Source organism: Idiotropiscis lumnitzeri, chromosome 15 (genome assembly GCF_059441095.1).
Source record: "Idiotropiscis lumnitzeri isolate Australia: NSW breed Sydney's pygmy pipehorse chromosome 15, RoL_Ilum_1.0, whole genome shotgun sequence".
Lineage (NCBI taxonomy): Eukaryota > Metazoa > Chordata > Actinopteri > Syngnathiformes > Syngnathidae > Idiotropiscis > Idiotropiscis lumnitzeri.
Window position 1 is genome coordinate 3,542,224 of NC_142405.1, and position 23,378 is coordinate 3,565,601.

A 23,378-nucleotide genomic window follows, 5' to 3' on the forward strand; every position below is an offset into this window, starting at 1 on the left:
ATAAGTACATTTGAAATCAACCTCAAAAGCTCGTGTATCAAATTGTCAAAGATGTAAATTTAGGACATTTTCGCTATTACTCTCGTTTAATAAACGTAAAGTTTTCGTTGATTAAAATAACCTTGTCTCGAAGTCGACTAATTGCTAGTCACATTTAATTCGCCAGGCACAGCTCCACGAGTGCATCTCATGGGGCTAAAGGGCGGCTGAATAAACAATCTTGACATTTTACAATATCACATAAACTGCTGGAAGGGTATCAATTCATTAACTTCCACTCATCACGTTAAAGTTGACTACAAAAAAAATCTTGCACGAACACTTTTTTGCATAGGATTTATTTCCTTCACACGGACAGAAAGATGCAAGCAGTGCAATATATAGACGTATATATGCTATTCACCTAGATTTGGATATATTGTTGCAAATTTTGGATATTTTGGATTTGGATTTGCTCCGGCTGCTTTCAAAGCTCAATGTTTCCACTTGCTGTTGCCCAAGAGTCACTGAGCAGGTGACGGCAGCGCCCCCAGCAGGCCGTTGGCGGTGGTGAAGAGGTTGATGGGGGAGGAGCCATCTGTGATGAGCGTGGACTTGAGGCCAAGCGCCTGCAACATTTTCACCTAAACACAAGAAACTAGAGGTCACGTGGGAGCGTGGCGGCGAATTCACACAATGATGACAACAGCAACGTTGTTAAGAAACAAATATGACCTTTCACACACCAAACTTTTGGAAATGCTGCACGTTCCTCTAGCGTTAACTTAAGCAACAGCTTGTGAAAACGAGCGCGCAAGCGTGGCCGTACCTGCAGCTCGGGCCCGGCGCGCGCCATTTCAGCGAGCGTGTCGCTGCCCAGGCTGCTGACGAGCTGGCGGAAGCGTTCGTTCTCGATGCTGGCCAGCTTTTCCTGCTTGTCCACCTCCAGTTGATCCATCTGCTTCTTGTAGCTCAGCTCCTGCTCGCGAGCCTTGGCCAGACGCTCCAGCTCCGCCTCCTGTAAGCACACACGCTTCTGAGCGGGGAGCCCCGTTCTGACGGCGGGCCACATCGGAGGGCCCGCCCTAACTGTGACACGACATCAAACATTCAACAGTAGGACACTCAAAAGGTTAAACAAGGTCAAATTGAGTTGGCCTAAAAATTTTGGAGTTCATTTGAGGGTCAACCAGAGTTTTTGTGTGCAACATAAAAATGGGTCAGGACGAATGTGACGCATGCGCACGAACGTACCGCCTCAATGCGCTGAGCCTCGACCTTCAGCTTGGCCTCGTGGACAGCCGCCTCGCCCTGGATGCGAGCCGCCTCGGCTCTGGACTGGGCTTCGGCCTTGGCGGCCCCGGTGCTCTCCACGGCAGCGCTGACGCACAACACAGACGGACAAAGATGAGGATGGCGTGGAAGGCGTGACGGCAAGAGAAAGACGAAGAGGAAGGCACCTGAGGGCCTCCAGCTCCAGGAGCTCCTTCCTGGCCCGCTCGGCCTCCGCCTGGTCAGTGATCTTCTGCCGCTCCAGTTTCCCGCGAGCTTCCTGCTCCAGGCGCTCCGCTTCGTGCCTACGAACATTCCCAAACAAAATGATCAAAGCTGACTTCATCGCTTTGAAAATTATTTTCTGACTGCAGGTACTCATTTTTGGTCACAACAGGAAAAATAAATTTGCCGTTCAATAGAAATGCGGTTCTGAATATTTCAGTCGGTTTTGATGCCATTTTACTTTTGGGTCGTGCTTCCACGGACGGCGCAATTCTGGTCACCTGGCGGCGGCCTCCTGGGAGTTGGTGGTGATCTCGATGGCCAGCTGGACGCTTTTCTGCAGGGCGTCGCGCGTGCGCTGGTCGACGGGTTCCACCGACTGGATATCCACGCTGCTGATGACCAGTCGGTTCTGGTGGAAGCGAAGATTGGGCCGCACCGCCAGCTTCTCGTCAAAGCCGAACACGGCAGAGCAGATGATGCGGTTGGAGTTCTGTCGAGGGGAAGCAAAACGTCGGTTGGCACGGACGGAAGAAAAGGCTGACGCAGAGACAAATTCATTTAAGTGAAAATTAAAGTGGATTTTTTTCTTTTTTGTGCCATCTTGGTGGCAAAATTGACTGGATAGGAGCTTAATCAAGTCACACCGAAGCTTTGTTTAAGACAGACGGAGCTTTGCCGCCACCTGGTGGCAACTCGCGAGAGTTACAAACTTTTTGAGATGGAGGCTGGATTGACTGGCAGATTTTCACTCACTGCTTCTCTCAAGGATATCGAACTTGCTTAGCGAGCACGTCACAAGTGCAGACAGGAAACGGAAACGTGAAAACGACAGCAAACCTTGTGGAAGTCATCAAACTGCACGGAGGCGACGGCGCCTCGAACGCGCGACGCGATGGCCTTGCAGGCGTCGCCGACAAAGTCCGGCACAGAGAAGAGGGCGGCAGCCTCGGCGGGGTCCACGGGTGGACTCACGTCAAAATGCCTTGAGGGGGGGGGGGGGGGGGGGGGTAATGAGGGGGGTCAGCGGCTCGTTACACACGCACGCACGCACACACGCATGGTGCAGCAGGCGTACCAGTTGTAGGAGAGCTGCAGCTGCAGCCTGGCGTGGTCAGCGGTCTCGATGGTGATGATGTCTGTGAAGAAGTCGGGTCCGAGCAGGAGGCAGACGGCCTTGATGACGTTGCCCCGTTTGGGCCGGTCGCCAGACAGCGACAGGACGGTGAACTGCTCGTCGGGCCCCAGCATGACGCGCTCGGGCCCGAAGACCACACGGGCCCTCTTTGCCCGGTAGTCGTAGACCTGCACGGCGGCGTTGTGCGGCACCCGGAAGGAGACCACCAGGGTCTTGTCTCTCGGTTTAGCCTCCAGATCCTCGCCCAGGCTCTTTCTGTGGTTGGAGCGGTCGGCCAGGGGGTCTCGGGGGGACGCCAGCAGGGCCTCCACGTTGGCGGGGAGCGGCTTGGACCACAGTTCTTCATCCTGGGTCAGCATGTATGTCTGGCCGATCACGGCGCGCACCTGCCATGTAACGAGTCGGCGCGTGAGCGGACAGCCCCGGACGACAGCGGGTTCTCACGCACGGCTCTAAAATGTCCGAGTGACCCCAAACGTTTGCAAGGCATCCACAATAATAAAATGTTGACATTTATCTCAGATGATTTTGCACACCGAGATGAAATCTCTCAATCAATCAGATTCTTTCTTCATGATCAGCAGAATTTGTCAAAAAATTTCCTTCAAAATCTTCAGCTTGTATAACTTGATCACCAATTAACTTCTAATCTCCAGAATTTATTTATTTTTTTCTTACCTTTCCGCTCTTGATGTCCCTGACATAGATTCCCTCGTGCTCATCCAGCGGGATGGCCTGGCGCTTGAGCAGCACTTCCACCTGAGAGGGGGGTACGTACTCGATGGGTCCTCGCAGCATCCAGCGGTCGCCGGGGCGACGGAGGACGGCGCCGTGACGACGACGCTTGATACGCTCACGCTCGTCCGCCTCATCTTCCTGCTCGGGATCCGTCTCCTCGCGCTGGCAGAGAGAACGGGGGAGGGGCCGGAGGAGGGCGGAGACCAGGGTTAGCGAGCTGATGCGTGGGGAAGGGGGGCGGGGCGGGGAGGAAAATGGGGAGCACTGGAGAAGCGGGGAGGCAAATGGTGAGCGGGAGGGTCATGTGACATGCGGGAGGGGGAGAAGAGGGCGGGGACACCTCAGATAGAAAGTAACCCTCATTGCGCTCCCAGTGAACTTTTTGGTTTCCACAAAATACCTGAGCAGCATGTTTACGCTTTTGCCTTTGCGGCATAACAACAGAGCTGACGTCCTATAAACACAACATGGCCACTTTCAGCATCAAGGCGGCAGGGAGCCCCGGAGAGGAGTGCGCCCCGATCGTGCCGACCTTTGTGTGTGTGTATGTGGGGGGGGGCTCACCTCCTGGGTGTCGGTGAAGGCCTCAATGGCGCGCAGTACGAGGCCCTCCTCTTCAGATAAGACGAACACGTCCTGAATTCCTCTCTCCAGGTGCTCACCCGGCTGAAGGAAGAACGAGCGCTCCCCCTGGTGGACATTAAGAGAAAGCAAGCACTTTCAGACTGGATTATGGTCAATATTTTTGGGGGGATTTTTCCAACTGATTTTAAAAATCACACAGTTGAAATTATAGATTCGTTCACACTACGCTGCAGACTCAGAAGCCAGAAATAAAAAGAAAAGTGACTTTTGGCTTTTCAACAAAAAGCCTTCGATGAACTGGCCTGAGAAAACGCGCCCGCTCCCGACTCACCTTGATGACCCTCTTCTGGCCCAGCTGAGGTTTCCCTTCAGGTCCGACCGGGTCCAAGATGACGCAGTACTGGCGCGTGCTGAGCGTGGTGACGTTGACCACGCCCACCACTTCCTCCGCCACAGACGGTACGTGAGCCTCACGGTCCTCCAGGGTCACCAGCCACTCTTCGCCCGTGCGACGGTCGTGACCGCCCGCGTCGCGGAAAGGTCGAAGAGCTCGCACGTGCAGTGCTTTCTAGGGGGGCGGGGGGGGGGGGGGGGGGGGTTGCACACTGTCAGACGCGTGCTGAAAACGTGACTTTGACAAGCGCAGGAAGTCGCACCTTGTCCGTCAGGATGAAGGCGTTGACGATGTCGATGACCTCCTCATGGGCGCCTGGCAGGTAAGCGCCCACCTTGCTCACCTGCCACTCCTCACCTGAACATTACACACTCGCCAAGTCAGGTTTCGGAATCAAAACGCCACGCGGCAGCCAATCCGTGCCGTTTCTGGCCGCCACAAACAAGCGGGAAGTGCGGCAGAAGCGAGGAGGCGTGTCCCACCTGTAACTCGGTGGACGCCCCCGCGGTCGACGCCCTCTTTGCGTGCTCGCAGTCGTATGGCCTGGTTCTCGCCGATTACAGTGGCCTTGATGGTCTCCAGGACAACCGCCTCCTTCCGCGGGATGTATGTGCCTGACGAGGAAGAGGAAGAAAACCATGCCGATGAATCTGTTTATTTATTTTTCTAACCCCACCCCCAATTTTGTGTGCGCTTTGTTCGGAGAGTTCCGTGATCTCGCTATGGTTGCGAGCGCTCACCGGGCCCCTCGAAGAGCCACTCGTCTCCCGCCACGCGCATTTCTTCGCCATCCAGAAAGTCGAGCAGCGCCTGCAGACGGAGCGCCGTGTCGGGGTAAACCACCTGCAGGGGGGTCACGCCCTGAACACAAGAAAAACAAACACGTTACGCTCGCGGTGTGAGCATTTCTGGGCGACATTGAACACAAGAACTAATTGAAGTGAATTTGGGTGTGCACTCCCACCAGCTGGATCTCCTCCCCAGGGTAAAGCGGGAATGGATCCCTGGTGAGGCGGATCTCCAGGTCGGCGTGTCTGAGCTTGGCCTGGCCCGAGCCGTCGAACTGAACGCGGCCGTTGTCATCGCACGCCACCGGGTTGATCACCACGCAGTAGTGGCGCGGGGGCACCATGATCATCCGCACGGGCGCGAACAGAACTCTGCGGGGGTCACGTGATATTAGCAAAACCCGAGACGGTGTTGCGCCGCCAGGCGAGGGCGCCCTCTGACCTTTCATTGTCTTGACGGTAGTATGTCTGCGGTCCAATCTCCACGCGGGCGATGTTGGTGTTCTGGTCCAGCACGTGGATGTAGTGGTGAGGCGGGATCCGGATGATGGACGCGTCCACCGGAACTTCCATCTCGGACGGGCGATTTGGAAACTTCTTTGACATCACGTCAACAACAGCCACACCCAAAACCTGAACGGTACGGGCAAGAGGCCTGATGATGTCATCATTTCTTAGGACCTTTGCAAACTGCGGTCAAGTTGCCAGGATATTCCAATGGCGATTAAGGACAACGATTTGACAATTTTTGAAATCCTCCAAGTGATGCCAACTAGATGGCTCGCCTTGCCCATAAGCAAGGACGTCCGAGTTCAGGTTCCAACTTGGAATTTTGCAACCGTTACCATAATGTCAACAACAGTTGCCCAATCGATCGTGATGTCATCAGTCCTGATGCCTTCGGCGTGAATTACAGGAATTTTTGTGTCAAGAGGGTTACCAGGCTGGCTCTGTATTCATTATAAATAGTTTTGTTGTGTGTCTTGGGTGTAGGTAGGAATGTGGCACGATAAGCACGCATGCGCACACACACACGGGGCATTGATGCAGATGATTGAGGAGTGGCCCGTTGACAGCCAGACTTTGGGACAGGACCTTTGAACGGACACACCTTCCCTCCACCAAGTAAACAGTCAACACTGAGTATTGAATGAATGAATGGATCGTTTAGTACAGCAATTCAGGTGCTTTAAGTCAAATTAATTAATTAAAACAAAATACATAAAAAAAAAACAATGCTGTAGACCACCCAGATTCTCGGTGACGTCATATACACGCACGAAAGCAATTCTTATTTAAACGTTTCAACGTTCCTTGAGCGTTTGCAAACGTGCACGCGCGTACCCACGCACAAACCTGACCAGCGTGTTTGTGTGCGCGTCTTCTTCCGGGTTGGCGATGGAAACAATTAATTTGATTTGGTTTATTTCACATATATGACGTCGACAATACAAGTGTCGCAGACAAAGTCGATTTAGAAACAAGTAAACAGCTGAATCAACTAATCTCAGTGGAAAAGTCCGACTCACTGTCGTGACGTCACCAGCAACATTCGCCCACTGCAGACTGGCACAAATCGATTGCCAACTCGGCCCAAAGTTCACTTTAAGCTGGTCAAACGTCATCCAAAGGACACTTCTGCTTCAATTTCTTCACTACCTGACCATCGCGAATATTTTTAATGCGTCGAGTGACAACGAGCAGGCAGAACAAAGTTGACGCGTCACCATTTGTTGATTTGATTCGCTCTGAATGTCATGCTCACCTCTCGGCGGTTCTTTTCTTGTTTTCTTTCGGCGTCCGAGGGGACCGAAGATGCGTCGCAGACAGAAATCACGCAGGTGAGAGCTGGGACGATGATTGGCACGCTTCCAGTGGGCGTGGCCACTTTTCAGCGTTCACATACCGGAAGCGAGCATGCTGCTTCCCACGTGACTTCCCGGTTTTGACAGCTCAGACGGATTTAGTTGCCTGCTCGTCGATGCTATATAGAACAAATTAATCGCACGTAATATACCCACCGTGAAGCATATTTGAGTGTCCAACCGCTAAATACATCTGATACATTAATGTATGTATTAGTTTTGATTTGACGGCACGTCATGACGTCATCTTGTTACCGCGGTAACGCCGAAAGTTCCACGGCTGAGCCAACTTTTAGATATAACAAATTTTAGATAGGTAAATCCACACGTACACGTGCGTGCATATTATATAGATTATTTATATTTTTGGCCACTTGTAGCTGACATTTTTTCTCGCTACAAAAAAAATCGACTAACCAATGATTAAATGGGATGAAGCAAAAACATTTAAATGAAAGGAAACAATTGATGAATTGCTGCAACAGAAATTTTGGGACTATTGATAGTAGAAGTGGTGAAGAGCAGGCCATACGTGGCCCTTGAGCCGTACTTTGCGAACCCCGACATAAATGACAAGACACACTACAATAGGAATAATAATCTTTCTTTTAATTCATTTGATGTATCAAAAGGAAAAACGTGCGATTATTATTGCACACGTGCACGAGCGGGACGGCCAAGGTCACATGACGGTCACGTGATCATGAGCGGCGTGCAGAAAGACATCAAGAAATATTATAAACATGTTAACAATCTGTACAAGACTTTGGTTGAATCAATGTGTCAAATAAAGCTTAAATACTACAATAAAATATATATGTAGGCGCTTCCCTTTGAAAACAAGCAGCATCTTAACTCTTTCCCTGTAGGAGGCGCTGTGGCACACATCAACGCAACAAGCATGTTAAAAAGAAACATTAGCTGAGGTTAAAAGACATCATCCACACCAAAGTGAAAGCGCAAACATGCTAATGAACAGCTAACAGGCTTAGCCATGCTAATTGACATATCGTACAGAGTTTGCCGCGGTGGGGACGAGCATGCTAAACTGAATCACAACGATCGCAGGTGGCCAGGAAGGAGTTAAGATGACGCGTGACATTCGACGGCTGCGATTCTTTTCCAAAATCGTTTGCGTCGTCTCTCGGCTTCCATCCGAAGGATGAACACCTCTGAAATGTTTGGACGGGAGCAGGAAGACTTTTTCCTGTTTGTTGTCATGTTTTCCAGTGTTTTCTTCCACAAATCATTCAAACTAATGCAAACTGGGAAGGAACCACATCGATGGTTTTGAGGTTTTATGTCTGACGGGCTCTTCTGGATTCCGTGACAACGTTCTACTCCAATAAATACTTGAGTTTTCATCATATTTGGACCCTGGGAGTGACGTCACACTTGGGGTACGGAATGAAGAGTGGCTGTCAAGTTCCTGCTCATGTCAGCACTTCCCCATCAAACTGGCTCCACCATGTTGGTTAAGTGCTGCTGTTTGTAGTCATGTCGCTTGCTGTGCTTTTCTCTCGAAGGGAGCCTTCAGTCCAACATGGCGTCAAGCTGGTCGGCCAGGTCGTCAAACATGTTCCCGATGTCGTCCAGGATGTTTCCTGCCGACTTGACTGAATTGGCTCTGCTGGGAACAAAACCAGAAAAGTTAGAGAAACTATCAAGGTCCACTATGTAAAAAATCCCAGTGCATTGTCAACGGAAGTATGAAAGTTCGTAGACTCACCCGTCACCCTGATCCCGGTCCAGGATCAGCTTCCTCTCCACGGCCTTGAGGGCCGCCGCCAGAGATGTGCTGGTCTCATCCAGTCTCTGCTGGACCACCTCCGTCCCGCCTGGACCTCCCGAAGCCTGGACTCTGGTGGACGCCGGGGACAAAGGGGCGGGGCAAAGAAGGGCCGTTGTCACCGGGTGGGACCCGCGGGACGGAGACCATGGAGGCGACGCGGCGCCGAAGGCCAGACTTTGGACCACGCTGACGTTAACCCCTGGAGACCCGAGTCCACCTGTCCCAGACAGGGAAAAAAATGAGTTGATGAGCAAGAGTATAACAAAATGATTAACTGAACTGATGAATATTTTGAAACACATTTTTAAAATAAACCCGTGGTTGTAAACGTGACCGAGGAGAGATTTGGGAGGCGTGCCACCAGTCACGTTACCTTGCGCCGCCAGCAGGCTGTGCCGTACGGGTTTGGGGGCCACGAGCGGAGGTTTTGGCGACGGTGGAGGTTTGATGGGGGCCCCCGTGTCCATCATCAAGCAGACATCCTCTGGGTTCTTCTCCTTGGCTTCGACCTCAGCCTCAAATTGAGTCACGTCCCTGCCTTCGTCCTTATCTTTGGGTTTGTGTCGCCGCTTAACCGTGTCTGATTCTGTCAGGTTGAACTCAGGAACTTCTGGGCTCTTGGCGGTGGCGGTTTTGTCGGGCGTGGTGTCAACCCTGGGGGGTCCCGGGGCCCCTACTTTTGGCCTCTGCTTGATGGTCAAGTTTCCCTCTTCGGCAAATGGGATGCACTCACTGGAGCTGTTGTGAGGCGACCGCGAGCCGTTGGCGTCAGCTTCCTCCGCGTCCGACTTGCCGCAGATGTCTGGCTCGTGTGCGCTCTGCACCCTTCTCCTCACCCCCGGCGTCTCTTTGGATTCTGCGGCAGACGGCGCCTGTGAATCGGTGTCACGTTTGGGGTCGGGATGATTTTGAGTTTCTGCACTTCCTTCCAGAGAGGCCGCGATGCTCCTGACACTTCCCGGGCTGTCGGTCACCACGTTGCAAGTTGACGACGACGACGAGCAGGCGGTGCTGACGTCGGTCGTCACGCTTCCCAACGACACTGTTCGGCTGTTGGCCACCAGGCTGCCGGTGCCGGATGACGATGCGGTGCTGCTGTCGCTCAGCTCACCACTGGTGGTGCTGCTCACTGAGCTCAGTCTTTTGGGAGGTGGAGGAGGGGGTCCTTTTTTCCGTGCTCGCACGGCAAAAGATTGACTGCGGCCTACGTTGGTGCTCTTCTCCGGACTGGACTGCATCCGAGCCGTCTGAGCGCGGCCGTGTTTGCGACTCAGGGTGGCATACGAAGGCACGTTTCCAGAGGGAAGTGCGGGCTCGTCGTCGTCGTCCTCGTCGGGTTCTCCGTCCGATAGAGCGTAGCGGTTCAGACTGTAGGTTCGTTTCTTGGGAGGCGCCAGAGTCCGACCGTGCTCCTGGAATCCGGCGGAGGCATCCGTGGAACCACAGTGAGAGTGCAGGTAGCTGAAGCCCTTCAACGCCGGCGAGCCATGAGGAGACGAGCCGTGAGAGCGGGACACGATGGGTTTGGCGGGAACGGCGGGGTACTTGAATACGGTGGCCGTTCCCAAGGGAACCAGCTTGTGGACCGGTCTCGGGTCCCAGCCCTCGGGGACGTTCCTGTCCCTGGCAGGGCTGCCGTCCAGATTCTCCTGGGACCGACTATGGGCGGTGACGCAGGCGGTGGGGGGTTCCTGCGAACGTCCGGATCCTCTGGATCGGGTGTCTGTGCCGTCCCGGCTGTGGGACGAGCCCGCCGCGTTCCTGACGTCCTCGCAGTCAGCGTAGTGGCCGGCCATGGCTGACTGCAGCTCCGCGCTCAGCTCACTGTCCTGGAAGGTCATCATGGTCTTCGGGGTGCGGGGGGAAGAGCACTCCCCCCCGGCGTCCGGCGGGTCGATGGCAACCATGTGCAGCGCTCCGGGAGATTTTCGCCGCAAGGTTCCCTGGCCAGACTCGGCCTGAACGATGGCCCGGTGGATGTCGCACAGCTTCTTCACCGCCAACATCAACTTCTTTTGGTGGCCTGCGGGCAAAAGACATGTGGTCAAGACAGGAAAGGCATACGCTACCCAGGGCAGGGGGCCTCACCCAGTTTCGTGATGCCGATCTCTTGCAGGTCTTCCCACGTCAGGTCTTTGACGATGCCGATGCTGTCGTAGCCGTTTTCCGAGAGTCTTTTTTGGTACTGCGGGAGGCCAATGGCGCCGAGCCACTCGCTGAGCTCCGACTGAAACACAACCGTACTCGGGTCACGCTCGACACTTTGCGGAAGGCTTTCTGGGCCGTTCCTTGGACTGTGCTCACCGGGATGTACTCCGGAAGCCACTCGGGAATGTTCAACTTGTTGATCTCCATGGAGATTTTCTTGCGGTGTCCCGGTTTGGTCACGCCGATGGCTGTCAGATCCTGAAGGCCAATCACTGACACATCAGTAAGAATCTTGAACTCCTTTTTAACAAGTCAGTGACGCATCTGAATCACAGACTGCTTTTCCAGTTCAATCATAGCCACTCCCTCCCACAATCCAACGCCAGGAAAGACTTTGCTGACCTCAGGCGTCATCCTGCTGATGGTGGGGACATCGTAACCGGCACTGATGAAGTTCCCCGCATACTGCTCCAACTGGAAGTCGCTCAGCCACTCAAAAATGGCCTCTGCGTCCTCAAATGCGACAAAAACACCAAACAGTGCTTACGTCGTCATCACCATCATCATCATCGACTTCTTCATCGTACTGATTATAATAGAATTTGTTACCTTGCCGTCCAGCAGCTGCTGAGGACGAAAAAACTGTTGCTGGGTGAAGGTCTGCTCCGCCGCTTGCTGCACCGTCACCGTCGGCCTGCGTGGGGCGACCGGACCTGCAACAAAAGTTGTCAAGAGGCCATCAGAAGATCGCAGAGGAAAAATGAAAAAGGAACAAAGAGAGCAGGAAGACCAAGATCGAGAGCTAGAGGAGGAGGATGCAAAGAAGGAAGAAGAGCAAGGAGGATGAAGAGCGAGGACGTTGTGGAACCTGCGTGGTGATGAGGCTGCTTGCTCAATTGCGAGGCTCCGCAATCAGCAGCAGGGGGCGCCGCCTGCAAAGGCAAACCTCGAGTTGAAATCCGTCCTGTTGCTACGATGACATTGAGCCAAGGGTGTGCGGGTGTACCTTGTTGTCATGGTGACCGGCGGCTATCCCGTTGTGAGCATTGCTTAACGTGTTGTTGTTGTTGAGCGTGTTGTTGTTGTTGCTTTCGGTGCTTTGGCCGCTGCCGGCGCTGCGCGTGCTGCCCACGCTCTCGCTGCTCCCCACGCTGCTGCGGTCTCCTGATGAGCGCACAACACACAAAGTTGCAGAAGGTACGTGGCCAGTGTGAGACGCAGACGTCCGATGGCGAGGTCACGTAACCAACTAGACAGCCAACTTCAGGTCAGCACAATTAAGACGGCGTGAATGTGCGTCTGCGATACGATGCAGTCGACGCTTGAGCGCAGGCGGCTGACTCGAGACTATTGTTTGCTCAACTAATCTTTTTATTTTTTTTTTTATGCTATGCAGTGTCTTTTTGTTCCTGTATTTCACATACACTAAGCTGTAAATAACTGGAGTCCACAAGACAAAATGTGATGCCATGACACGAAAGATGGACGTCAGCACGTCAGGAGCATGTGTACCTGCAGTGGGGGTGGGGGGGACACACAAGGAGTAGGAGTCGTCGCCGTGAGGGGCCGGGTTGAGGCTGCCGGACAGGGTGGCTCTAGACCGGCGCCGAGCGGGCAGGGAGGCGTGCCGGGAAAGGGTGCCCCCTACAGGGCAACATGAGGAGGTGTGGCGGGGGGGGGGGGGGCAATCAAACTTTAGAGGAGTGCTTCTCAAACACAACTCAGCCAAGGCACATTTTGAGATGACATGAGAAAAATTGCACAACAAAAATGAACAGATAATTTTTTTTATGAAACACACAATGATGAACGAAGTCTTTTGTGTGACGTGTCAGGTTTAGAGTAAGCTTCAAGTGCGAGTAAAACAGCTTGAAGCAAGCATACTTGGCTTCTTTGGAGACGTGTGCAAGCGAGTCTTTTTTCTGGCGTCAGATATGTGCCTTGGCACAGTTGTGGTTGGGAAACACGACATGAGAGGTTAAAATGTTATGCGGAGCGCATGCAGGAAGCACGTGGAATGACTGGAATGATCTGCTTAGTTTGAGGGTAAATCACATGATTGGACGGTGTGGTGCGATGACATCATCATTTGGACTCACCAGCTCGCCGGCTGATGACCTCGACGATGGAGGGCGGGAAGAAGCCCACGCGGTCCGTCCCCCGCTGGCTGTCGTGGATGTGCCCTTTCCAGCGCCCGTCGGCGTGCTGCTCCAGAACCTGCCGCCGCCGTAAACGTTGACTTAGCATTTGTGCTAACACGCCAGCTTCTACATCCACTTACAAGTTCACAATGCACTGTCAGAGCGTACGAGAGCGGAGCGCCCGCCTCACCGTGATCACGTCTCCGGCGCGAATATTGAGGGCGGTGGGATCATGAAGGTTCCACAAGTCCTTCAGCGCTCGAACCTGCAGGACTCCCGTTGCGTCTGCGGGGTCAAAGGGGAAACAGTGACCTCAAACATGACTTCACCATGAACGCAGTCAGATAATATTCAAACGAGGCTTACACAACGCACTCGATATGGCAAGCAGCAACTACACGCACACACGCACGTACACCCCAACACACACACACACACACACACCTCTGAGTAGTTGCTTGATGTCTCGACTGGCGTGTGAGGTTGTGAACTGGTTGACGATGTCGAGTGCCGTCTGGTTGTACGTGTTTCGGATGTTCACGTCGACGCCGGCCTAGACACGCACGCATAGACACGGTTGCGCGTGCATACGCATCACAAACACACACACAAAGAGTTGTGAGGAGCGTTTGAAGCAGCAGCAAAGTGGGTCAGGCTGCCTGCAGCCTGACAACTCCACTTAAAAAAAGAAACACGCAGAAAGGGAAGTCGATGACGCGGAGCTAGCAGTTAGCCATGTTAGCACACGGCCGTCACACTCAGTCGTAAAGTCGGCGGGCGCGTGGGCCGGTGAACTCACATCCAGCAGCAGCCGCACCACCTCGGTCTTGCCGTAGAGGGCGGCCTCGTGTAGAGCGGTCCCCGACTTGGTGGTGGCGTTGATGTCGATGCCGGCCTTCAGCAGCAGCCTACGCACACACACACACACACACACACACACACGGAGCACACACTAAACTTTTATACTTCAAACAGAGCGACCAGGCAGCATGCGTGAGGCAAATTTATTGATTCATTTCCTATCTGTGTCCTGGCTGACATCAGGGCACATATGTAAATAAGCGAGTGGTGGTCAGTGGCGCACTCACCCGATGACGTCCTTGTGACCGTTACGAGCGGCGAGGTGCAGCGGCGTGGTGAAGGCCGAGTCGCTGGGCTCCTTGCGCTCTCCCTCCAACAGCGCCACCACCATGTTGCTACTCAAAAGCAGCTGGGCCACCTGACACACACACAAGTTATTCGTCATTCCTTATTTTTTTATTCCTCAATGTTGCTAGCGGCCGTGCACACACGCTGACCTTGAGGCGTCCAAACTCGCAGGCGAGGTCGAGTGGCGTCTTCTTGGCCTTGTTGACCAGGCACGGGTTGGACTGGTGCTGCAGGAGCATCTCCGACTGAAAGCGGCATCAGAGGCCGTTTTTTTCACTGCGGGCGCTTGAGGGTGGCGGGACCAGGACGACGGGGGCGCAGGCAGACTCACCACTTGGTAGTGTCCGTACTGTGCGGCCAAGTGCAGAGGGATGTGGCCGTCCAGCGAGACGCCGTTGACGGACGCTCCCGAGCGCAGCAGCATCAGGACCGACTCCGACTTGCCCTGCCACGCCGCGTAATGCAGTGGACGCATCCCTGCAAGTTCCACACGTAAACGTCAGCACCAACGACTTGTTATGCGATGATGGCATGTGATCTTACCATTACTATCCTTGACATCGACGGCGGCCTGCGCCTCAAGCAACGCCGCCAACAGTTCGGCGCTGCCCGTCAAGGCGGCGTGATGCAGCGCCGAGAAGCTGCCCAGCAAAAACAAAGCAAAAATTGTTTTCTACTTGGTTCTTATTTTGAAATTCATGCCAGGAAACAGACACACCTTGATAAGATTCCTAGTAGATATTTTGAGTTTTTATTTTATTTTACGTTAGAACATGTAGTAAGAGCTCCATCCATAATGAGTCAATAAAAACGCCATTGAGGTTAATATATAAAATATTGAACTAAACACCGTGAGTGATGCATGTTTATAAGTGCATGCGTGTGTGTGTGTTGGTGTGCGTGTGCGTGTGTGTGCGAGCGCACGAGTGGCGGAGCCAAGGACATGTGACCTGACTGGACAAAAGGGGCTGTTGCATAACACCACCATTCATGTGACCACGACAACAAAGATGGCCGCTGGCGAAAGCGCCACTAATGGGACAACACACACACACGCACACACACACACACACACACATACAATCAATCATCTGTGAAAATCATGCTTGGTGTGTGACTTGGGGGAGGGGGGGTGCTTTGACCCCGTCAGCAGGGTCTGACACTTTCTTGAGGTCACGCCCCTCCAGGTGAATCGTCAGGTGTGAGCCATCAGATTGGATGAAAGAGCTGAGGGGAAAACGGTTTGGAGGAGGCAGGGGGTAAATGTTGATCTGTTGTCATGGAGACCCTTGAGGAATGTGTCTTGGTCAGCTGGTGCACGCTTGTTGTCTTTTTTTGTTGATAGGCCGCTGGATAAACGCAGCCCCTGCATTCCCAATCATACTCCTCCCCGATCGCTAGCTACCACTTTTTGCTAGCGTGATTGTGCCATGGTGTAGGAGTAAATGATTGTCCCAGCGCCGACTCAGCAGAAAGCGCTTTTGATGCAGTTGACTGACAAGCAGTGAGAGGAAGAAGTGCTTTTGGATGACATCATGGCTGTTACACAATTTCAAGATAGCAGAGATGACAATGGCCCCTTGACAAACATGCAAATCCATTTATGAGCTTTTCGAGATACGAGCCGTGTATTTTTTTTTCTCAGGCTTGCGAGCGCAGACTTGCAAGAGAAGCACTGATCTGTGTCAGCCAGGTCAAGCTTAGTCTCTTTGTTGCAAAAAGAGCCTTTAAGCTGTTTTTAGTCAGGGGAATTAAACCAAACCACAACATAGCCTCTGCTAGCTTCATGCTAACACGTAATGGAAACGCTGTAGCTACGGGTCAACCAATAGCATCGTAGTGTTAGAACCCTTAAAGCTATGCAAATTACAACAGAAACGGTACAGCAACACATGTAGAAAGACAACACAACAATACTGGCAGGCATATTCTTATCCTCAAAGAATGACTAATATTACTGCAGCTTCATGAGAAGCAGTCAACATCTCCATGTAGTGCTTTAAGTCTGTCTTATACTGCCCCCAGGTGGCTAAGGCGCACACAGCCAAAGGAGGAGTACAATGTGAGTTGAAGTGAATGAAATTGTTTTTTTTTTTTTTTTCGCTTGTTCTGATGCCAACCGTTGTCACACACTACACAGTTAGCATGCTAGCTGCTGTTCCCAAACCCAAATGCTTTGCTGGGTGGGACCCTCATCCTGCATTCAAACCAAATCCCAGAACCGGAAAACCAAATCCAAGCCTGGAACGCATTCTTAAAAACCACATCAAAAGGTCAAAGGCTAAGTTTGGAAGCTGATCCCAGACCTGAAACCCTCACTGAAAAGAAATGCAAAGCCTATCCTGAGTTTAGAACCTGACTCTGGTCTTGAACACCACACAAATTCCTCCCATGACAAACGGATGGATGTGCGGGCGGCCAGACGGACTTTGGTGCATGCGCGGGTGTGTGCGTGCAATTACCCGTCTCCATCCTGATAGTTGATGTTGAGTCTCTTTGTGGATCCTAAAAGTTCTGCAAGAAAAAAGCCAGAGGAAAACAGTCAACCATCCGGAATTCAAAAAGATCACAAAGGCGACCAATCAGGAGGAACAACGCAGATGCATGTGAAGTTAACAGAAAAAAAAAAAATGAAATAAAGATGATGGCAGAACGCGCACGCACACGTTGCAGATTGCAGAGAGAGAAACGAGCGTGCGGGGCTCCCTGCGGTAATGCGCTCGTGTTGCTTTGATAAGCATGACCCGCTTTTCCTAATGAACCCCAAAAACTGCGCCGCACTTCCTCCTCCACTTCTTCATCCTCTTCCTTCTCAAAGAAGGTTCGTGTGCAATCGTGTGCCACCATGTTGTTTTCTCTCTCTATTCTCTTCTATTCACTCCAATCAATATATTTATTGAGCCTCTAAGCTCCGCCCCCTGAGAGCCCAGATCATTGTGACTGGTCCAAAAAATTTTAAATTAAAAAAAAAAAAATTCACTATTGCTGGACCCTTACCTCCGCCAATAGTGTTTTTTTGAACGCTTAGAAGATTAATTTTAATAAATAAATACAAAGTACATAATTCCGAGAAGTTTCCCTCGGCTGTTGCATATTTCCCTCAAAAAGCAAACAGTCTATCTCTAGCTGAAATGTGTTCAAAGTGAGCGGGAGGGATCAAACTATTCAAACTTTTACTCGAACATGGTGGAAGGTTATGGGATGTATCCTGCCCCTCCCCTTTTTGAGTTATTCTGCGTTGACTGTACTGTAATTGTCTCTTATTTTGAAGGTTGTTTGCGCAGCAGGAGGCGTAGCAGCTTGCAGCGTGTCGTTTGCTCGTTCCCGCGCCTGCCTGCCTGCCTGCCTGCCTGCCTTCTTTCCTTCCTTCCTTCCTTTCTGCAAGAAAAACTTGCACCACAAGAATGCGGAGGACTAAAATTAGAGGCGCACTTGGATCATCACGCTATCATTACACGTCTGCGCTGGCAAAAATGCTTCCAATCAAAGCCTATCACACTTCGTTGGCCTCGTATGTGTCGACCTGGTCGAGAGAGTTCAATGTCCACAGCCAGGACACATTTTGACGTGTGACCCGAATGTGAGAGAGCAAAACCACAGTGGCTGAGCTCCACTCACGCCGTTGTCGTCCGCCTTCAAAGATTCGGTTTGGACTGGATGGCTTCATCACGCGTGGAACCAAGACTGCTACAAAGGCTACCGCACAGCAGACCTCCGTACTACCTCTCGGAGCCTCTTAGTACATCTTAGTACGTTCTGGTTAAGGTGTGGGCGACATGGAAAAAGAGATACAGTCAGGCTCCGAAGTTGAGATCCACTGACAGAATTGGTGGAATATTTGCAATTTTTGCAAGACATGACTGAGGACTAAGCAGGATTTTCTTGATTGCGATATTTTGTAGTTTGGAAATGTCTTCTAGCTCCATTCCCTCCCCAAAAGTAAATAAATAAATAAATGTCGTAAGATTTCCCAAAAATTTGGCAAAATGCTGAGTCTGGTTGGATTGGCCCTCTTCAACTTTCGACTCACGATAACTCCAGAAAACATCCTCTCGAAAGGCCTGATTGCGAGTCGGGAAGGGTTGAATAACGACGACCGCGGAAGTGGCTCAGGAAAGCGGCGCGGGGTCACGGCCCCAACCCGCCCCTGACCCGGATGGCGTGAGTGAGCTGCCGCCTCTCGCAAGCCTTCACACTTGCCGTCCCAACGCCATTGTTCCCGCCGACAGGAAGCCTCCAATCACAGAACACTTCCTGCTTCGCTTTGTCATCAGGACACCATCAAGAATTTTCCTTTCGTCTGACATTCCACACCCGGTCGCCACCTTCTACAACCTTATTTTTTTTCTACTGACGTTCTGCACTGAATCTTACCAAAAAAACAGTAGACATTCTCAAAAAGGGCTCTCAAAGCCAACTTCTGTGGAGGTTGCTGGAGATCGAGTCTACGTTTGTCTGAGCCGCATCAAGTAGTCCCTAAATAAGGGCTGCAAATTTACCAAATAAAATAAAAACTATTTCAATCTTGTGAGTCTCTTAGGAACCACAACTTTCTCCGCATTCAAGCCATGTCGGGTTCCCCTGTGCTCAAACATTTCATCTCCTGTTTTTCTTGGAATTGGCTGTTGCGGTCGCCAATCTTTAAAAAAAAAAAAAAAGGAGATGACTGGGAACAGTTCTTTGCAGACCGAACGTTTGGGAAAGAAGAAGGACAGCTCGCCATTCGGGCCGTCGGGCAGTGCTGCTGAAGAAGCTCGCAAACACACGCCAGCGTTGTGGAATGTCTCACTTGCATGTTGATGTTTGACCGCACGCACACACAAGTGAGCATGTGACCTCCATGCTGTGTTCCACTTCCTGTCATCCGTCCTCATCAAACTCGTTTCCACGACAGAAAAATTCCAAACTCCGCACAGATGATAAAAGGTGTCGCTCACATACCAACATGATGACATCATCACCAACACACACACATGCGCACACACACACACACACACACACACATACACATCCACATGGATATGCACTTGCGCGCACACTAAGACACACACACTGTGACACAGATACACTCACAGACACACACACACAAACAAATGCAGACAAGCACACACACACACAAACACACCCCCACACACACATATACACACAAAGATGGATGAGGTCGTGCGAGCAGCGATGCGTGCATGAAAAGCCTTGAACGCGGCCCAGGACAAGACAAAGCGTGCGCGGGCGGGTGGAGGGTAACGTCACGGGCGAGCGCCCCAAGGCGAGGACAAGACGAGCGAGGCACCATTGGACGAGCGACAACGTCACACTCGCTCAACATCATCGTTAGTCCAACGTTTCTTCAACAAGTCCACCAACACAAAAGAAAAGTGTCATTTGACTCTTGGGAGCTCGTTCCACCAACAAGGTGGACGTGCGGGTGAGCAAATGGATCGCACCTTGGCTAGAAAGCACAACGGCAGACATCGCCGTCCAGGAATGACATTCATCTTGTTCATTTGGGTTTTGGGTGCAAGTTCAACATGCATATGGTGGCCCCGCCCCTAATTTATTGAAACTGCCCCCGTGTCGCGTGTTGGCATTGGTAGGGAGCCAATGCGGACCCGGCCAGGAGTCCCGGAGGCCCCAAAGTCCCTTCCGCCAGAGTGGGAGGGGATTTTTGTTTGCACTCCCAGGTAAGACGGAAAGAATGTCAGCGAAAGACGAGTGGCGACACGTCGCCTCAGCGCAGCCCGACGCCATTCCCGCAAGCGAACCAGCGAACGTGCTGACATAAGTGTCGGAAAAACTTGGAGGTAGGGCTAAATGGGGGAACGTCCAATGAGAAAGACGGGCCAATACGACGGTGGAGTGGACGCCAACAAAAAAGAGATCCTCTATTGGCCACAAGATGGTGACGTTGACGTAAAGGAATTCAAACAATCTCTGGAGACGACATCTCACTCTGAAAGAAGTCGTGCTCGTGTGGAGCATCTCAATGAGTCGGGTGAATCTTTGACTTGTTTTCTGTTTTTTGAGATGCAAAAGAAGCCGGCAGTTTTGCGTGAATGTAGTCCGGCATTCCGGCCAACGTGGTTATAATCGGAGCTGGCGTCTCCTCAAGCAGCCGGCGGGCCCGATCTTGGCTTGATCATTCTTTTTGGGCTCGTCTTTGAGTGCCGGGTGCCAGAGCAATTTTCATTACCTCAATTGCGAGCCTGTTGCGACATATTTGTTTTCGTATTGCTTTTCTGTAGCTCGCAGGCTGACTTTTTGAGACTATTCGTGAGAGACAGGCAGAAGCACACGATTTTCAAAATAAAACTTCTTTCAGATCAGAGAAATATTTTGGGTAGAACGATCGGTGTGGCCTGGCACTGGTCCGCAGCCCAGCTGGCCCTCCTTCAAGAGTGCGGTGATGACCAAATTTCGCACCGAGTCAACCGGGATAGGAACCGAGATGGAACGCTTTGCAGGCGGCGCTGCTTCAGAATCGACTATTTCAGAATCTTTGTCAATTCCGGGCCTGTCAAGCATTTGAGTGAATAGACGCAATCTCTTGAAAACACCTGGCAGTGAAAGAGTTCAGCACTCAAGTCTCCCCAGGCCTGGCTTAGCAAGTGCAAATATTGTGAAATTCAGGTGATGGCACGTCTGTTAAAGTGAGCCGGACCATATCAGCACCCCCCGCCCCCGACATCCCTGATGCTAATTCCTTAATCCTGGCGGGGCGCCATCTGCGAGCCACGGGGGGATTCCGACTCCACTCGGACAACACACTTTGATATCATACTTGGAAGTTTGGAATCCTTCAACCATTCCAAACTCCTCCCGTAAACGCATTTTGATACAGTCAACCTGGGCGCTTCCTCCACTAAAAATGTTTTTGTAGCGATTAGAGAGTCAGGAATGATCATTCATCATGACCAACTTGCTTATGCACTATTTATTACGGACGACCGAGGTGACAGTAGTCTACAAATCGTGAACGTTTCAACTTACTGCTCCTGCTGCTCTTCAACTTAGCCAGAAGCTTGTGCGTGGACGACAGGTCGCCGCTCTTCACCGCCTGCAGGAGGTCCTGCTCTTTCCCCATGCTGCGCACGTCACAGCACCGCCACCGCCGTCGCTGCCGCCTCAGCGCCGCATCACGGCAAGACCCCAAAGGTTCTGCGCTGTAATTTGATAACAATAATTTTTTAAAAATTACAAATTAAAGAAAAACACACACACCTACACCAATGACATTATAGCGTAAAATGGATGACATCATCCTTTCTTTACCATGATGCTATCCGTTTTACGCTATAATCTCATCCATTTGAGCGCCATGATGACACGTCATGACTGCGTGATGTCAATGCGTTGAATGGACGTGAGGTCATTCCTTGATGGCCATGACGTCCACTTGGACATCATGATAACATTCTTTTAATGGAATAAAATCCTGCCAAGTGACGGGAAGTTGTTCGCAATGTCGAGTTTTATCGTCACAGAAGGCCGCATCTTGTCGTTAGCAGTGTTTTTCCCAATGGCATTTGGAGTGCAATTCGCAAACAGCCAAGACCTCTTGTTGACCTCTTCAACAATTGTGCTGAACTCTGCCAGAACGGAGCTGAGCAGATGCGTTACACTTGAAACTCCACGTGAAGTTCCGGAAGCATCCGAGAATCCCGATTGGCTCGCTTGACATGACCGTTACATTGATCGAACAAATTCCGGAACATCCAGCAGATGTCGTCGTCAAACTCTCCACGGAAAGCCTGGCAGCCAATCAACTGACACCTCTGCACTACTGGTTCTAATGAAACTTCCTGTTGGCTGCGTCAAAGTTGTGGTGTCAACACGCATTTGTTTTGGGAAGCTTTGACGCCGCATTTCCCAGCTGCTTGCGTGTTATGTAAGTGTCGAGATGAGATGAGCCGAATCGAGTCGGGCCGAGTCGGGCCGTCGTCGTCCCCGTTGGCAGACGTCAACGTTGTCCCACTTTTTTTCTGCTGCTTTCCGGTGCCGGGGAATCCAGACAGTCGGCGAACGAAAGGCATCAAGTGCTGCAAAAAGAGTCCTACGAGAAATGTTCCATGCTTCTGCTGCGACTCCATCGCATAAGCCAGACACAAGACACATTCTTCACCAGTGTCAACACTTCCAAGGGGAATTCGGCACCCAACAAGCACTTTTGCTATGCTCACACACACACACACAGAAACACACACACACATTCTTATATATTTTTTTTACGTGATGTTTCTGTAAAGCCGTGTATTTATTTTTTTATGTTTGGGGAGATTGTGCTAAGATTATCAGCAAGCGGAGTAGAGTGGATTGGAAGGCGGACAGGGAGAGTTATGGGAGGGAGTGGGGGGTGTTTTTTTTTTTTTTGGGTGGTCGTCCTAAGCGGACATGTCAGAGTGGTCACGTTAACATTTCAGAACGAGGTGGTGGCCCAATTGTTAGGAAAATATTGTTGTCGCCTGTTTTCAATGGAGTGCAAAGAAAGTTATTCGTACCTTTTGCGCCGCCGTGGGTCGGCTCAAGCCTCCCACGAGCGAGGCGACATTCCCGACGTGGATTCTCGTCCGAGTGTCGATCGTTCGTCGTCCCTTTTCCCGCCAGTCGCCACTCAACTTTCAACTAACACTCCGCCGCCGAACTCACGACGAATTCAAGCTTGTTTGGGAACTTTTCCTACGGATGTGCGCCACTTGTTCGTCTTCTTCTTGCGGGAAGAAGAACATTCTCTCTCTCGCTCTCTCTCCCTGTCTCGCTCGACCGCGGCCGCCACTCGAGACGTGCGTCAAGCTAAGCAAGGCTTCGCACACGACTTCCGGTCAGGACTTCAAAACATTGACATATTCCGGAAGTTGCTACTTCATCATGAATATTGACGCTTATTTCGGCCCTGACGGCGACCTATACCAAGGCACGTCCTCGGCGTCGGATATACAAATACCTACCCAAAATAGGAGAGTAGAGTATATTTTCATTTTCACCTTTATTGAAACATTTGTTTTCAAACTTTTAATTATGCTTCAATCAATTACCATGTTAGTAGTAGCTTTGGTAAAAATAAAATTATATTTTCATAAAGGGATTTTAGTTCATCAAGTGGCCATCATAATAACGTCAGATTTACTTCTTGTGATGCGGAAAATACGGTAACCATTTTAGAAATATTA

At 51.5% G+C, this 23,378-nt stretch overlaps 2 protein-coding genes across 5 annotated transcripts; both read right to left on the reverse strand.

Annotated features, from left to right (window-relative positions):
• Positions 1–319: 319 nt before the first annotated feature.
• mvp (major vault protein) lies at positions 320–7,010 on the reverse strand. 2 transcript variants are annotated; one of them, XM_088317635.1, is made up of 17 exons: positions 6,885–7,010; positions 5,562–5,752; positions 5,296–5,491; positions 5,072–5,192; positions 4,814–4,945; positions 4,594–4,688; positions 4,269–4,505; positions 3,917–4,042; positions 3,753–3,806; positions 3,293–3,514; positions 2,555–3,000; positions 2,317–2,461; positions 1,758–1,969; positions 1,440–1,556; positions 1,234–1,360; positions 809–997; positions 320–623 (listed from the first exon to the last, which is right to left on the reverse strand). In XM_088317635.1, the coding sequence occupies exons 2-17, from the start codon at positions 5,723–5,725 to the stop codon at positions 504–506; spliced, it is 2,703 nt and encodes a 900-aa protein (XP_088173761.1). In that variant the 5' UTR covers positions 5,726–5,752; positions 6,885–7,010; the 3' UTR covers positions 320–503. The 2 variants fall into 2 exon arrangements, with proteins under 2 accessions (XP_088173761.1, XP_088173762.1); XM_088317636.1 differs by lacking the exon at positions 3,753–3,806.
• Positions 7,011–7,572: 562 nt separating this feature from the next.
• caskin2b (CASK interacting protein 2b) lies at positions 7,573–22,985 on the reverse strand. Of its 3 annotated transcripts, none has more exons than XM_088317003.1 (21): positions 22,710–22,985; positions 21,202–21,374; positions 16,677–16,728; positions 14,758–14,855; positions 14,546–14,691; positions 14,364–14,459; positions 14,154–14,284; positions 13,865–13,973; positions 13,510–13,618; positions 13,256–13,350; positions 13,024–13,141; positions 12,437–12,568; positions 11,931–12,088; positions 11,793–11,856; positions 11,534–11,637; positions 11,327–11,437; positions 11,081–11,182; positions 10,865–11,003; positions 9,150–10,799; positions 8,714–8,993; positions 7,573–8,611 (listed from the first exon to the last, which is right to left on the reverse strand). In XM_088317003.1, exons 2-21 carry the CDS (start codon positions 21,293–21,295, stop codon positions 8,518–8,520), a joined length of 3,882 nt encoding a protein of 1,293 aa, XP_088173129.1. In that variant the 5' UTR covers positions 21,296–21,374; positions 22,710–22,985; the 3' UTR covers positions 7,573–8,517. The 3 variants fall into 3 exon arrangements, with proteins under 3 accessions (XP_088173129.1, XP_088173128.1, XP_088173131.1); XM_088317002.1 differs by having other exon boundaries at positions 7,573–8,614; XM_088317005.1 differs by lacking the exon at positions 12,437–12,568 and having other exon boundaries at positions 7,573–8,614.
• Between the last annotated feature and the right edge of the window lie 393 nt (positions 22,986–23,378).

Excerpts from the sequence above, each read along its gene's own strand:
- mvp (XM_088317635.1), bottom strand. The coding sequence starts at position 5,725 with ATGTCAAAGAAGTTTCCAAATCGCCCGTCCGAGATGGAAGTTCCGGTG. Across the intron at positions 5,492-5,561 it reads TACCGTCAAGACAATGAAAG|AGTTCTGTTCGCGCCCGTGC; the intron begins GTCAGAGGGCGC and ends TGACCCCCGCAG. Across the intron at positions 4,506-4,593 it reads CCTTCATCCTGACGGACAAG|AAAGCACTGCACGTGCGAGC; the intron begins GTGCGACTTCCT and ends CCGCCCCCCTAG.
- caskin2b (XM_088317002.1), bottom strand. The coding sequence starts at position 21,295 with ATGGGGAAAGAGCAGGACCTCCTGCAGGCGGTGAAGAGCGGCGACCTG. Across the intron at positions 16,729-21,201 it reads GTTGAAGAGCAGCAGGAGCA|AACTTTTAGGATCCACAAAG; the intron begins GTAAGTTGAAAC and ends TTTTTCTTGCAG. Across the intron at positions 11,638-11,792 it reads GCAGCCTCATCACCACGCAG|GTCCGGTCGCCCCACGCAGG; the intron begins GTTCCACAACGT and ends CTTTTGTTGCAG.